Source organism: Ornithorhynchus anatinus, chromosome 6 (assembly GCF_004115215.2).
Source record: "Ornithorhynchus anatinus isolate Pmale09 chromosome 6, mOrnAna1.pri.v4, whole genome shotgun sequence".
Classification (NCBI taxonomy): domain Eukaryota; kingdom Metazoa; phylum Chordata; class Mammalia; order Monotremata; family Ornithorhynchidae; genus Ornithorhynchus; species Ornithorhynchus anatinus.
Window position 1 is genome coordinate 25,394,363 of NC_041733.1, and position 14,090 is coordinate 25,408,452.

At 39.2% G+C, this 14,090-nt stretch overlaps 2 protein-coding genes across 2 annotated transcripts in view; both read right to left on the minus strand.

Annotated features, from left to right (window-relative positions):
• Positions 1–367: 367 nt before the first annotated feature.
• On the minus strand, positions 368–11,093 carry LOC114812784 (MAP7 domain-containing protein 3-like). The gene is made up of 6 exons (XM_029066965.1): positions 11,014–11,093; positions 10,353–10,406; positions 9,815–9,917; positions 8,153–8,360; positions 6,880–7,175; positions 368–1,816 (listed from the first exon to the last, which is right to left on the minus strand). The coding sequence occupies exons 1-6, from the start codon at positions 11,050–11,052 to the stop codon at positions 1,809–1,811; spliced, it is 708 nt and encodes a 235-aa protein (XP_028922798.1). The 5' UTR covers positions 11,053–11,093; the 3' UTR covers positions 368–1,808.
• A 1,475-nt stretch (positions 11,094–12,568) lies between these two features.
• Positions 12,569–14,090, minus strand: part of LOC100681611 (ensconsin) — a 48,728-nt gene continuing 47,206 nt past the window's right edge. The window contains exons 13-14 of the mRNA XM_039912447.1: positions 13,493–13,628; positions 12,569–12,842 (exon numbers count right to left, since the gene is read on the minus strand). Coding sequence (XP_039768381.1) covers positions 12,569–12,842; positions 13,493–13,628 — 410 coding nt within the window. The remainder of the gene's footprint in view (positions 12,843–13,492; positions 13,629–14,090) is intronic.

The following is a 14,090-nucleotide window of genomic DNA, read 5'->3' on the forward strand; positions in this document are numbered from 1 at the left end:
ACAACATTTGGGGGTAGGGGACGGTGCACATTACTTGGGAACTCAAGGTGGGAGGAGTGGGTTTCAGCAAGTTGGCATTGAGATGAACATGGCTTTCTCCTTTAGAGTATGGCTCAAAATCTAAGATTAGATGAAAAAAAAAATCAGTGAAGATTTAAAATGAAGGGTCCTACAACACCATAGAAATTCACACAAACACAAAACCACTCTGCCCGAAAGTCACAGATGTCAAAGGTATTACTGATTAAGGATTCTAATCTAAGTGTACAAGATGTTCCTGTCAGAGAGGAACTCTTAGGAAGCATGACCAACATATTCTAGAGTTGAGGTTGTGGGATGAGAGAGAAAAAAACAGTTTTAAAATCCATACATTTGAACAGAATTTATTGAATCTAGGTGGATGAGGTTATTCATATCTTTACTAAAGTATGCTGTCTTTACATGACTATTAACAAAAATAAACTTTTCTTCTGTAAAGTTTATTTAACAGTGCACATTTATATACAGCTGAAACAGCATTCAACAAATAACATTTGCAAAGAAAAAAAAAACAGCATCTTATTTGTTAGAATGATTGTCTCTGCCAGAAAGAACTATTATACAAAAATACATCTTTTTAACTCTAAGGCACTGCTCTAATCGAAAACAATTATACTATACTCTGAATAGCATCGGTCTGAGAAACCAGGACAACGGCTTCCCGTTTGGAGACTGTCAAGACAATCACTTCTGCCAAAACTATTTGTAATTAAACACTGAAAATCATTAAGAAGTAGGATGAGTAATTTGAATTGGAGTTAGCCAATGGTTTGGATGAGATCTCTTATCTGGGATAGGTTAGCAGGTTGAAGAACAAGACTGCAGCTGAACTTCCCAACAGTCTCGTGAAAGAAAGCTATTCATTTCAGCTCATCATGCTGGAGAAGATCTGGTTAAATAGCACTTTCTGTAGACTTTAACGGGTGAGGGAATATATCCTATGGAGCAAAGGGCTAGCACAAAGAACATTCAGAATAATAACAAAACCCACAAGACAATGATCTAATACTGTTTTATGTACACAATAAAAATACTTACATGTTTGTGCAGATAAACATAAATATGCAATTCAGAAGAAAACAATGAAGCATGACAAATATTATACTTCTAAGACAAACACTGTTCTCTCATTTTCAAGATATTAGTGCATGTAGACTGGCAGAGATTGTAAACTTAAGATGTCCACTTGATAATAAAATTGTATAAATTACAATAAATACAATTTATTGAATTTAAAAATCCAAAACTTTCCTATTATAGAAATGATGCGACAAACCCTTAATGGGTCATTGAAAGAGAACCGTCTTGTTCTTTGTACAGGATTGTAATTTCAAACTTTTAATAGTAAAGCAGTATAAACAATATCTTAGTGAGAACTGAAAGGTTTATTCCTCACCAAGAGTTTAGAAATGTGCAAAAATATCTGCCAGTAGTTGGTTGGTAGATACTGCTCATACACACCACCGTACATACACTAATACAAAATAAAGTACTGAGAGAAAAAACAAGATATTTTATTAAAGAAAATGAAAGCAACAACTAAGAAACCTTGTCAAACTGCCCAAAACAAAAAGTAATAAAAGCAAGGAAATTTCCCTGAAAAATTTCAAGGTGCAAGTTTAGGAGTTTATAATCTCTTCCCTGGATGTTTTCTTTGTAAGTTGAAGTTGAGTAAAGGAAACAAGCAGCTTACTGAAACAAGGCTTTCGGTACATCACCAAACACTGGATAACTGAAGTGCAGTCAGATTACTTCCAGGGCGGTAGTGTTCACAGTTCTGACCAAAGGGAAGATTAAAAAAAGAGAGAGACAGAAAAGACTTACTACATAGGTTTCTGATTACTAATGAGCTGGACAATCCGGCGCTTAAGTACAGTGAGTGGCACATAATAACTCATTTAACGCGAACTACCTGAAGAGCATTAAAGGAGAAGCTTGTTGTGAGCCAAGCAGTGCACTGAGAATTGGGGTGATGCATTAATCATTGGGCAGTAGGTGAAACTGCACAGGATCTAAACTCAACACAATCCCCTCACCAAGCCCAACACCAATGGGTCCCAGCTGTCACCTCTGGTAAGAATTATTTTTATTTCCAGACAGGACATGACCTCAAGAAGGGGCAAACCAAAATGAATTTTAATAAGAGACAAATCAGGAGCTTGGATCAGCACTAGAAGAATCGTGACATTTTCAGAGAGTCCAATTTACTACAACATGGAACTACAATTACAAGCATTTAGATGAAAAAACAGGCAGGCCCTGGTAGATTTTATTTTCATTTTTCTATTAAAGCATTTCTCTCGGTTGAATAGACTAGCCAAGGCTCAGTCTTGTCATCTGTACCTAAAAATCTGAACTCCTAAACTCAACAAGGGATTTCAGCTAAACACCATGCTTCTGACATCACCAGAGCTGGGAAAATAAATTATCTATAGTAGTAATATTATTTATTGAATTCCGCCCCCTTCCTGCAGTTAGGTGCTTGGGAAGTACAGAATTAAGTGACTTTTCCTGTCAGCAAGGCATTTTCCAGGCCAATCTATTTGCAAAATAAACCCCTGAGATTTGAAATCCAAATCTTCGGTTTGTAATTGCCTTAGAATCAGACAGCTGGAAGGGACCTGGCCCAAAGTATCTGGTTCCACTGCCTGCCTCCTCTCAAACCAGCCAGGGGAAGAAACACAAAAGCACTTGTAGATTTCCTGGGAAGAAGAAAAGGGAGGAAGGAATTTTTTTTTTTTGCAATTTTCCTTGGCAACAGTAGTCCATTGCCTAACGACATCTCAAAGCAATCAAAGCCTGTTCTTACAGTGTTAACCTCATCCCCCTGCCACACAGACACTCATTCATTTACTCTGATCTCCTGCCTCAGTGATAGTGTGGAAAGCCAACCACAACCGCCTTCCAGAGCTCTGTGGATAAATTGTGGACAATGGTGAAGACTGCTAACGGCAGCATCTGTTGAGCAGCCACTGTGGTCAGAGCCCCTATTATTCTCTTGGGGAACCTACAACACAAGTAAAACGGCAACCTAAAGGGGAGATAGTAACATACTAATAATCCATCTTATGCCCTTCTAATCCAATAAACCCAGACTCATTCTTTCATTTACCAGTATTTACTGAGTGCTTAACTGTGAGCAGAGCACTGTGCTAAGTGCTTGGGAAAGTAGAAGAGAGAGTACAAAGAACCCATTTCCTAAGTCATTTGCTTGCTCTCTCCTGTAGCTTCTCCATGTTTCACAGCAGTCGTCAGTTCCAGATCCCAGAAATGAAGCGATACTACCGGTAATAAAGGCCCGAAGAACACTGAGTGTCCAGCAGCACCATACGATCCAGAATCAAGTGTGGGTTTCAATTTCAGCATTTCACTGCTGACTACTAATTGTTCCATGGCTTTGAGGCCATGACCTCAGTTACCATCTCTAAGCGGAGGACTCCCAGATCTATCTTGCTAGATTCTGACCTTTCACTTCCTCTGCAATCTTGCATTTTTTTCTTGTCTTCAAGACTTTTCCATTTGGATGTCCTCCCAGCACCTTAAGCTTACTTACATGTCCAATACTGAAGTCATTTGCCCTCCCAGACCCACTCTTTCAACAAACACTGCCACCCCAGGTGAGAATATTCCCAACATCTCTGGCTCCACACAAACTCTAAGTTGATTCTTCAATTCTCATTCCTTTTCAATTCTCACATTCTGTCTGTTGCTCAACAGGTTTTTGTTAGGAGCCATTTTGCTGAAATATCTAGAACTATCTACAAGACTAAATCAATCGTACTCATTGAGCACTTACTATGTGCAGAGCAGTTACTAAGCAAGTGGGAGGGTACATTATAACACAGTTGGTAGACATTCCCTGTCCACAATGAGCAGCAGCATGGTCTAATGGATACAGCATGGGCCTGGGTTCCTAATCCCAGCTCCACTACTTGCCTGCTGGGTGACCTTGGGCAAGTCACGTAACTTGTCTATGCCTCAGTTATCTCATCTGTAAAATAGGGATTAAGACTGTAAGCCCCATGAGGGACATAGACTGTCCAACCTAATTAGCTTGTATTTATTTCCCCTCAGCACTTAGTTCAGTGTCTGGCACAGAGAAAGTGCTTAAACAAAGACCATTTAAAAAAATAAAGGAGCTTATAGTTTACAGACCACAGGTTCTTCTAATTTTTGCAGATTTATCTAGAAGAGAGCAAAGGTCTCCCAGTTTCTCTTTGAAATGCTTCCCTTGATTTTATCAGACCATTTACTTAAACTTCAGATTTTTATCTTTAACACCCCAGAGTGACATTCTGGTTTTCAATAGCTGATTTGTCAATACGGATAAAATGCAATCTAATTACATTTTATATTTTGCCATATAGCTTATTTGCTATAAAAAGTTTTTTCTTTCACTAAGCCAGACATCCAAAAGGAATAAAGAAGAGGTGGAATCTGGCCAACTAGGAAAAGGAACTGACTTGAGAACTTTGAAGAACTATAAAATTTTGATTGAAATTATTTGTTAGCAGATGCTGAATAGCAGATGCTACTGGAAAGAATGCAGTAAGTAAATTCAAATACATTTAAAACCACAAAACAAGTTTTACAAAATAGATCATCAACCCCCACTTCCCTGGCCTACCTTCCCATCGACTTAATCAGGGGAAAGGAACTTCTTACCCACTTGGAGGCTGCTCAGTAGAGGGAGACCTCAGTACCTTTCCACCTTTTCACTCCATTAGCGCCAGGAGAGAGAAATTTGAAGAGAACTCAGGGGGCTTGGCTCCATCCAGTGTTACCTTTTACTGTGGTGCCAAAGGAAAGGTGTGAGCCCCTTTGCTTCGTGGAAAATGGAGATTCTCCTTTACTCCTCTGCAATTCCCTTGCCAGCCGATAACAGGAACACACACAGTTCTCACCAAAGGCTGGCTGTCACACAATACTTAACAGAACTGCCCCTTCCTCACCATCCTGATCCAGGCCCCCATCAGATCCTGGCTTGCCTACTCTTTCAGCCTCCTCACCGGTCTCCCTGCCTCCAGTCTCTTCCCTCTTGTTCACTCTGCTGCCTGGATCGTTATTTCAAAGGTCTTTCCAGGCATTTCCCCACTCAAATATCTACACTAGTTACCCATTCCTCTCTGCATCAAGCAGATACTGCTAACCATTGGCCTAATACACTCCACCAGCCTTCTCCTTATCAATTCTCTTCTTCTGCTGATCCCAGATCACACTGTGTTCTTCTTAAATTGTGCCTCATTCCTATCACCTCTGACCCTCCCTACAACCAATCAATGGTATTTATTGAGCACTTGCTATGTGCAAAGTACTGTACTAAGTGCTTGGGAGAGTGTAATCTAACAGAGATGGTAGATACATTCCCTGCCTATTACTATCCCTTACATACTTCCGACTGCCAGGAACTCTCTCCCACTTCAAATCCACCAGACCACATAAACCCCCACCCTCTTAAAACCCCTTCTAAAATTTCACCTCTTCACGGAGGGCATTCCCCTTGATTATACCTCTCCCCAGATAGATTCTTCCCATTTATGCAATTCACAACCACCTGGAGCACCCTCTTTCACGTAGCAATTTATATACATACTATTTAAGCACATGCTTTCCATGTATCCATCTTTTCCAGCCCCTTCTTTCTTCCAACTACAGTGTAGCTCCCTAAGGGCAGATATTGCATTTTCTATGTTATTGTTCTTTTCTCAAGCACTTAATACCATGGTGTTTGCAGTAGGTGCTCAATAAATGCTATCGACTAGTAACTCTTTGATATTTCCTTGCTAAAGCTTATTAAAAGCCATCCCAGCCCCCTTGCATTGTGAAGCTTGTGTAACCTTTCACTTTTCCATCCCATCCTAGTCCATCTCACTGCCATTCCCAAGGCTTAACGGAAGACGGGCCAGGGCTAAAGAGGGATAGGGAAGAATGGAGGATACGAGGGCAGGCTGGGCTGCAACGGCAGCTCTCATTACAGTAAGTCAGAAAAGGAAAAAGAAACTGTGGGTGGGGGGGCGGACAACGGTGAGATTTTAGAGATGGCAGGGAGGAGGCTGAGTTTAAGGAATAGAGCAAAGGGAAGAAGGTGTGGAGAGGGAGTTACAGTGTTATTCCTATGTGGAGAGGGAGTTACAGTGTTATTCCTACTTGCCCATAGCGCTCAGTCATCACAGAAGAGCTCGTTCTGAAACAGATGCATGAAAGCCTATGGGCAAACCTCTCCCACGGTACAGGAACATTTTTGAGAAATATAACCGTGGGTGCTTTCAGAGAGAAGTGGGGAGCCTGCCTGAAGCCTTTATTCTCAATTCCACTATCTAAATCATCCATAAAAGATTATCTCCTAGCTAATATAAATTTCAAATATCTTCTCAAATCCAGTTAGAATTCCAAGTATCTCTCATGGGTTACAATCTTCCATTTAATAATTTGCTTCTGCCTCGTTAGTATTTTATGCACATCATTTTACTAGTAAAATGTTTCTCTTTCTCCTGAAGTCTCTTTGCTTTTTAACAGCGACCCACTCCAGAATCCTATTCATTGGTTAAAGAGATCAATGTAAATATAGATTTTTTTACTTTAATTCTCTTGGGGTTACAGCTATCAGTAATAGAGATTTAAATTATTTGTTGGAAAATAAAGGTATTTCCACAAAACCCAGACCCTGATGTTTTAAATGTCCTGAGAGTTAAAACTAATATTCTGAGAACTGAAAATTCAAACTAAGGATGCACGTCTCCAGAGTAAAATGTCACTTATGCACAACTTTAGCACTTTAAATAATTTTAAGGAACAGTTAAGTACGAACACGGTAAAAGATCAATCAATCTCTTCGATTACCTGATGGAGTCTCTATTGGTTTGGTCAGGGTATTTACTGCTCCATCTTCCTCAAAGACCACCTTGGGATTAGGTGGGAATGTAGCAGCATCATTCAAGTTTTGATCAGAGCTATCAGAAACAAAGCCATCTGAGCTCAATTTGGTTGACTTGGCATTAACTCCAAGATCGATAATCTCTTCGAAAGTCCATGCGCTAGATTTCCCATTAATATTTGGAACAAATCCAGTTGTATGATCCGCTTCATTAACATGCACTATTTCCGAGTTCTGGATAACCACTTCTTTTGCTGAAGAACTAAAAAAAAGAATTGCTTTTGTTAACAACTTTGAACAGTCAATGACCTATGCTTTGGAAACCAATTTTTACTCTCCAAATAATCTCTCCTAAGTACCTTTGTATTTGTCCAATATGACAATATTGCACACTATTTGCAATCTCATTAAACTCTCATGAGATTTCCAACTACCTGTACATCTGTTACTAGAATCAAGGCTAATTCAGCTGATCCAAAAATAAATTCAGATCATCTAAGTAAACAGTGTGGGCAGTTGAATAAAGTTGTTTAGATTTCTAAACTTCATTACCTAAACAAACAATTCTCCAAATTTGGATAATCCACTTCTTACTGAACTCTCACTATATATTACACAAAAATGATATGGCCCCATTAATGATACTATATCCCTAATTATAACCACTATAGAAAGAAATCTTTAAATGAAAGATTCCTGCCTTTCAAGAATAGTTATGACTCAAACATAAAATGGTTCTATGACAAATGGCACATCCTCGCTTGAGATTCAGAAAAGCATTTTTAACTCCTCTTACTGATGGAAAGAAGAGGGGCTATGGAGAATACTTCCTTCCAAATAGAAACTTCTATTGAACAAAGTTAAGGAAACTGACTTGATTAAAGACAAAATCACTAATGTTTTCAGAAGAGGAATTTTCAGTTTTTTCAAAAGTTTACATTTGATAAGCTACTATATGTTTATGCAATAATTAGCTTTGCCATAGTTAATCAATCGATCAATGGTATTTATTGAGCGCTTACTAAGCGCACGGCATGGTACTAAGCACTTGGGAGAGTACAACACAACAGAAGTAGCAGACAAGTTCCCTCCCCATAATGTGCTTACAGTCTATATATCACAAATCATCTTACTTTTTATATGAACATGTCCCAGGGGAATATTTATAATTATGACCAAAAAATGCTTTTTTAAGAGCTTTTATTAATTATCAGGACAGGTACATGCACGCTGACTAACCGGGAATCCTTTGGTGACACCAAATGTAAAGATTCTCCAGTCTTCTGCTCAACAGTCTGCTTGTCACCATTTGCAAATACTTCACTGGTCTCCTCCTTGGGCATTTCTGCAGATTGCTCTTCATAAATTACCTCTCCGGGCAATGCCTCGGAACTCATTTCAGATTGTGTCCTCATTTCCTGGGATGAGTCAATGCCATTTATCTTTACTGAAAAAAGAATAACATATCAGTTTCACTATCAAATTAAATAGGTTTCATGAACTTTTATCAAGGAGAGGAGAAAAACACCATTGGGAGAGTGATTGTGGTCACTGATCCTGCCCCTAGACCAGGATCCCCAGTGCCTGATGGAAACTCCCACAGCCCGAGACCACAACTGGTCCCCAAACACTGAACCTCAACAGGGCCGATGCTGCTCAACCTGGCCCCAGGCTACTGGGAATCCTGTTGCCTCTGCTCCACCCCAGAAAGGAAGCAGAAACTCCTGAGCAGGCCGGCCTTCTCGACTTCCAAAAGAGTGGGAGGCCACCCTTGGCCATGGCTTCGGTCACTGTTAGACTGAGCCGCAAGCAGCCCAATCCTCTGCCACAAGGCCCTCCTGCTCTGCTTTTTGTCTCATACATGGTCTTCGTGTTTTTACTGTTTCTTCTTTCCTTATGTGTCTGTCACCAATTAATTCCTCCCCACTGTAGTCTTAGATGGTGAGCTTTCAGGATGCCAGGGTCCTTGAATAATTCTCATCTGTGTATTTTTCCCAGCACTGAGTACAGTGATTTATACTCATTTTCTACTACTATACTACGAACTATGATTTTTCAAAATCCTGATAGGTGGATGGTCCAGTCCTATGGAGGAAATGTTAAAGAGCAGAGATCACAAACAATCTCTACTCTCAACTCTCAAACAGCTTTTCATGAAGGGATGGAAGAAAAATACTAATAGCGTTGAAAAGCCGGTGGTTCTTTCTTCCCCTCCAGTATTTATTCAGCATTTACTATGTGCCGGGAATATTTTCAAGTGCTGGAGTAGATACAAGCTAGTCAGGCTGGCCTCAGTCCATGTCCCATTATGGGGCACACAGTCTTAATCTCCATTTTACAGATGGGGGAACTGAGGCCCAGAGAAGTTAAGTGGCTTGACCAAGGTGACACAGCAGACAAGCGACAGAGCTGGAATCAGAACCCAGGTCCTTCTGACTCCGGGCCCATGCTCTACCATCTAGGCCATGCTGCATCTCAGTTGCCAAATATTTGGGCCAAATTTGTTATTCAACACAGATGCTAATGGAAGTATATCTATCAGAAGCCTGACATGCAAAAATTGTGGAAAGAGCAAGAAAAAAGGGAAACTTTGGTATATTTTACTATCTTATCTCAAGAAACAAATTCCACCATGAAATAAATTTCTAACTGCTTTAAACTTCCACCGAACAATTCCAATGGTCAACACTGATCAACTAATACATCATAAGGTTCAACCATCTAGACTGCTAAATTGCCATCCACTGGAGCATTTTAATTTCAAATGCTGTTAATTATGAAATGACAAGGCCCTGTGTAGTAAGAAAGTGAAACCCATCAAAATTCTAATTTTGACTCTCAAGTCTTATTCTCTTACAACCATACTAACTGATTAAAACTCCATTCTAAATTTTTGCTAACCTGAAGGATTCACTTTTTCAAAATCCTTCTCTTCTGTCTCTTCTTCCTCTTCCTCCTCCTCTTCTTCCATAACCTCATTACTAGATTTTTCTTCACTCTGTAGCTGAGCAGAACAATAGTTGATGAATATTATTGATTCACTCTAATTTTCTGGGTTATTTCATATGAAAATCTTTACAGCATCATGAGAACATAACGATGATAACTAGTTTTTTTTAAGCACTCACTATGTGCCAAGCACTGTACTAAGTGCTGGGACAGATACAAGATCATTAGGTCCCACATGGAATTCACAGTTTAAGTAGGAGGGAGCACAGGAATTGAATCCCCATTTTGCCAGCGGGAGAACTGAGGCACAGAGAAGTTAACTGACTTGCCCAAGGTCACAGAGGAGACTAATTTGTGTTTTAATAAGCTTTTTGTTTTTTAGAAATAACAAATTTTATCATTTGCTATTAATAAGGGGCTACTAAAAGATGACCATATTATATGTTTGGGTATTTCATGATCTGGGAAACAAACCACACAATATTCTTACCTTGGCTTCATTCTGTTCTGCCTTTCTAGTTCTCTTCATTATTTCTTCAATTCTCTATTAAAGAAATATTTGATTCTTTAAAATTAAAATGATATACAATGAGATAGAAATAGAACACAGTCTCATTTGCAGAAGTGGACAAGTACTAGACAGAAATGAAGTACATCAAAAAAAGCACCAGTATCAAAACAACAACAACCAGGAACTTGCACTTCCTGTTCCTTGCGCCAAACTCTGAAATGGCTGAATTCTGATCATTCTGCTTCTCTTTTTTTTGAACTTAGAAATATCAATTATACTCTTCAATTTTAGTTTTCAGAATCAGAGGCTCATTATGTAGGATATTTAACATACATTTTTACAAATAATTTAGATTTTAATTAGCGTTGTCTCAACTGTCCCCAAAAACTGACCTAGCAGTACAATATGATAGTACTCCAATGGACAATAAAGGTGGGATGTTCCTATGTGGTGGGGGCAGGGGGAGAAATAAGCTAAGTTCATTGCAAAGGAGAAGATGGGAGTGGGGGGGAAAAAGGGATAGGGACCAAATGGTCTGCTCTGAAGGTCCTCGACTGCTCGATCCCAAGCAGCACGCCGTATATTAAGCATCATATACCAAAGCTTTTTTTTTTTTTAAGCCAACTCAAAAAGTACACACCTTCTTTCTCTCAAGTCTTTCCTGCATATTTTGCTGCATAATTCTCTCTCGTTCTTGTCTCTGTCTTTTCACCTTTGAGCCTTTGGTCGCTTTTCTTCTAAAATAAATTGAACATCAAATACATAGTGTTCAATATCATTCGATATATTTTATTTGAGCGCTTACTATGTGGCAGAGCACTGTATAAGCGCCTTGGAATGTTAATATTAAATAATCTAAATTAAACAGGGAGTGCCATTAGAGTACTGTCTTTGGAATGCTTTAGTGTCCATGAATGTAGTCAATCTCAGTAAATTTCCTATTGCACCAAAAAAGGGTTAAAAATATTTAAAGTTTCCTCACAGTCAAATTTAAAGGCTTTAAAGGGTATGAAATATGGGTCTCCCCTACTTTACAATGTGGCAGAGTTGTGAGAAGAGGTAGTGTGAGGTGGTTTGGTGTAACACAAACTCACTTTTGCATATGAAAAAACAGCATTTTAAACCAGGCTCATTCCATGGACAAGTCTTCCTCTGTGTGTCTCACAGCAGTATGCAAGAGTAATTCCCTCCACAAAAGAGATGGGGGGAAAGATCTGAACATGGGGGGACCAAAGCTTGAGGTGAGGTGGGATATTTTGGGAGAACTACTACAAATGTTGAAAAACCTGGGATTTATCCAGTTAGATAATCAATGGGGGAGAGAAAAATACCACCCAGCAGCGTGGCTCAGTGGAAAGAGCCTGGGCTTTGGAGTCAGAGGTCATGAGTTCGAATCCCAGCTCTGCCACTTGTCAGCTGTGTGACTGTGGGCAAGTCACTTCACTTCTCTGTGCCTCAGTTACCTCATCTGTAAAATGGGGATTAAGACTGTGAGCCCCACGTGGGACCCTGATGACCCTGTGTCTACCCCAGTGCTTAGAACAGTGCTCTGCACATAGTAAGCGCTTAACAAATACCAACATAATCAACAAGCACTCATGAAACAAATACGGGGTACTGGGCTCCTTACTTAATTGAGGTCAGAATGTTTGTTGTACCACCAAGAGAAAACCAGTGGATTATGTTTAAACTAGCTCCCTTGACTGCTGGAAGAAACCCAGGCCAAAGTTCCTCTCCTTCATGAATTTCTGAGATTATATATTTATATAAAATTGTATACTATCTGAAGGGACACCTATATTCACCACCACAAAATTATATTCCAAAAAGCTTTTAAGAGTACGGGCGAAGTGGTGGAGGATGAATTCTTTGTAAGACAATAGTCACTCCATCTGCACTTTTCCCTTTGTGCACAGCAAAAGTGCAGTTTGATGCCATTCCCTGAAATGCTGGCAGTAACTGAAGCATCCTGTGGAAGGAGTAATTAAAATTCAGAAGAGTTCAATGCCAAAAAGTTGAAAGGAGACCACAAATTTGTAAAAATTACATAGGCAGGAATTTAAAAAATTCAAGAGAAAGATAAAGCTGACTGTACATTTCTAGCAGGTGACCAAATCTAAAAGAGTCAAATGACAACTTGACAGGTGACTTCATGCTCCTGTAAGCCTTCTGACTTGATAATGAACCGCCAGCAGTTAAAACTTTCTGGGCAAATTACATGTCAACAGCAAAAAGCGTGGGTAGTAGTAATCAAGATTTTTTTCTTCCTTATTATAACTTATTTGCAGTGAGCAAACCTGTTGCTGAAGTTCAGCAAGACGTTCCTGTTCCTCACGAATTCTCTCCTCTTCGGACTTCCTTTGTTGTTGTTCATCTTCTAGACGTCTTTCTTCCTCAAGCCTAGAGAGCTCTTCTTCCTGTCGTGCTTTATCTTCAATTGCCTTCTTTGCCATTTCTTCTTGTATTTTCCTATATATTTTCAGACAATTAACATAGGTGCTTGAACTGAGTTGAATTTCAATCTAAAATTCTGTCCACATTGTATAGTATGTTCTTTGTAAATAGTGGCTGTAATGACTGCTGGTAGATGGCGACAAGGAAGGTTCATTAAATATATCACTTAAATGATGTTATCTCAAAAAGTATAGGCATGATACTTTATTTTTCCAGGCGTTGACCACTTCTGAGACAGTAGGAATGGCCATCTTAGGCCAGGAGGAGATAAGACCAATGAATAAATTCATTTCACCGTATCAATCAATTGTATTTACTGAATGCCTAGTTTGCAGAGTACTCTACTAAATGCTTGGGAGAATACAATATAACCTTTAGTAGACATATTCCCTGTTTCCAATGAATTTAAAGGCTATAATTTTGCAGATGTTTCTAAAGACAGCAGAACCTCCAACTTCTCTTTGAAATGTTTCCCTTGATTGTATCAGACAACTTACACTGCCTAAACTTCAGATTTTTATTTTTACACCCCGGGTGATATTCTGATTTTCAGTATTAGATTTGCCACTGTGGATAAAAATTTCAATACACTTACATATTTTTGCAATATAACTTATTTGCTATATAAACTTTTTTATTTGCCATATAACTTATTTGATACTGACCTTTCCTCCTCTTTTTTCTGAATTCTTTCCTGCTCTTCTCGTTCCCTTTGTTCACGAGCCAGGCGGCGTTTCTCTGCCAGAATTTTGGCAGCTTCCTCAGCACTTGTGGTCCCAGGTACAGTTTTGCTGCTAGACTCTAATAAAAATTTTAAAAACAACAACAAAAAACACAAACAAAATTAAATTTAGGTATACCTACCTCTTAATCCAATTAAGAAAATATACATGAGCAATGGAAACAATGCACAACAAGGCTTCACCACTTGTCTGTTGTGTGACCTTAGGCAAGTCCCTTAACTTCTCTGTGCCTCAGTTACCTCAACTGTAAAATGGGGATTAAGACTGTAAGCCCTATTTGGGACGGGGAGTATGTCCAACCTAACTTGTACCTACCCCAGTGGTTAGTATAGTGCCTGGCATGTAGTAAGCACTGAACAAATACCATTTAAAAAAAAAAAAAGGAAAAGAAAACAGGGCAAAGTCCATCAAGGGCTTTTGGCACAATTTCCGAGAATTTCAAACAAACATAAACATCTACTGGAAACTGAAACATTCAAGTCCAACTTACTCTGCCCTATAGTACTTATAAATTCCACAT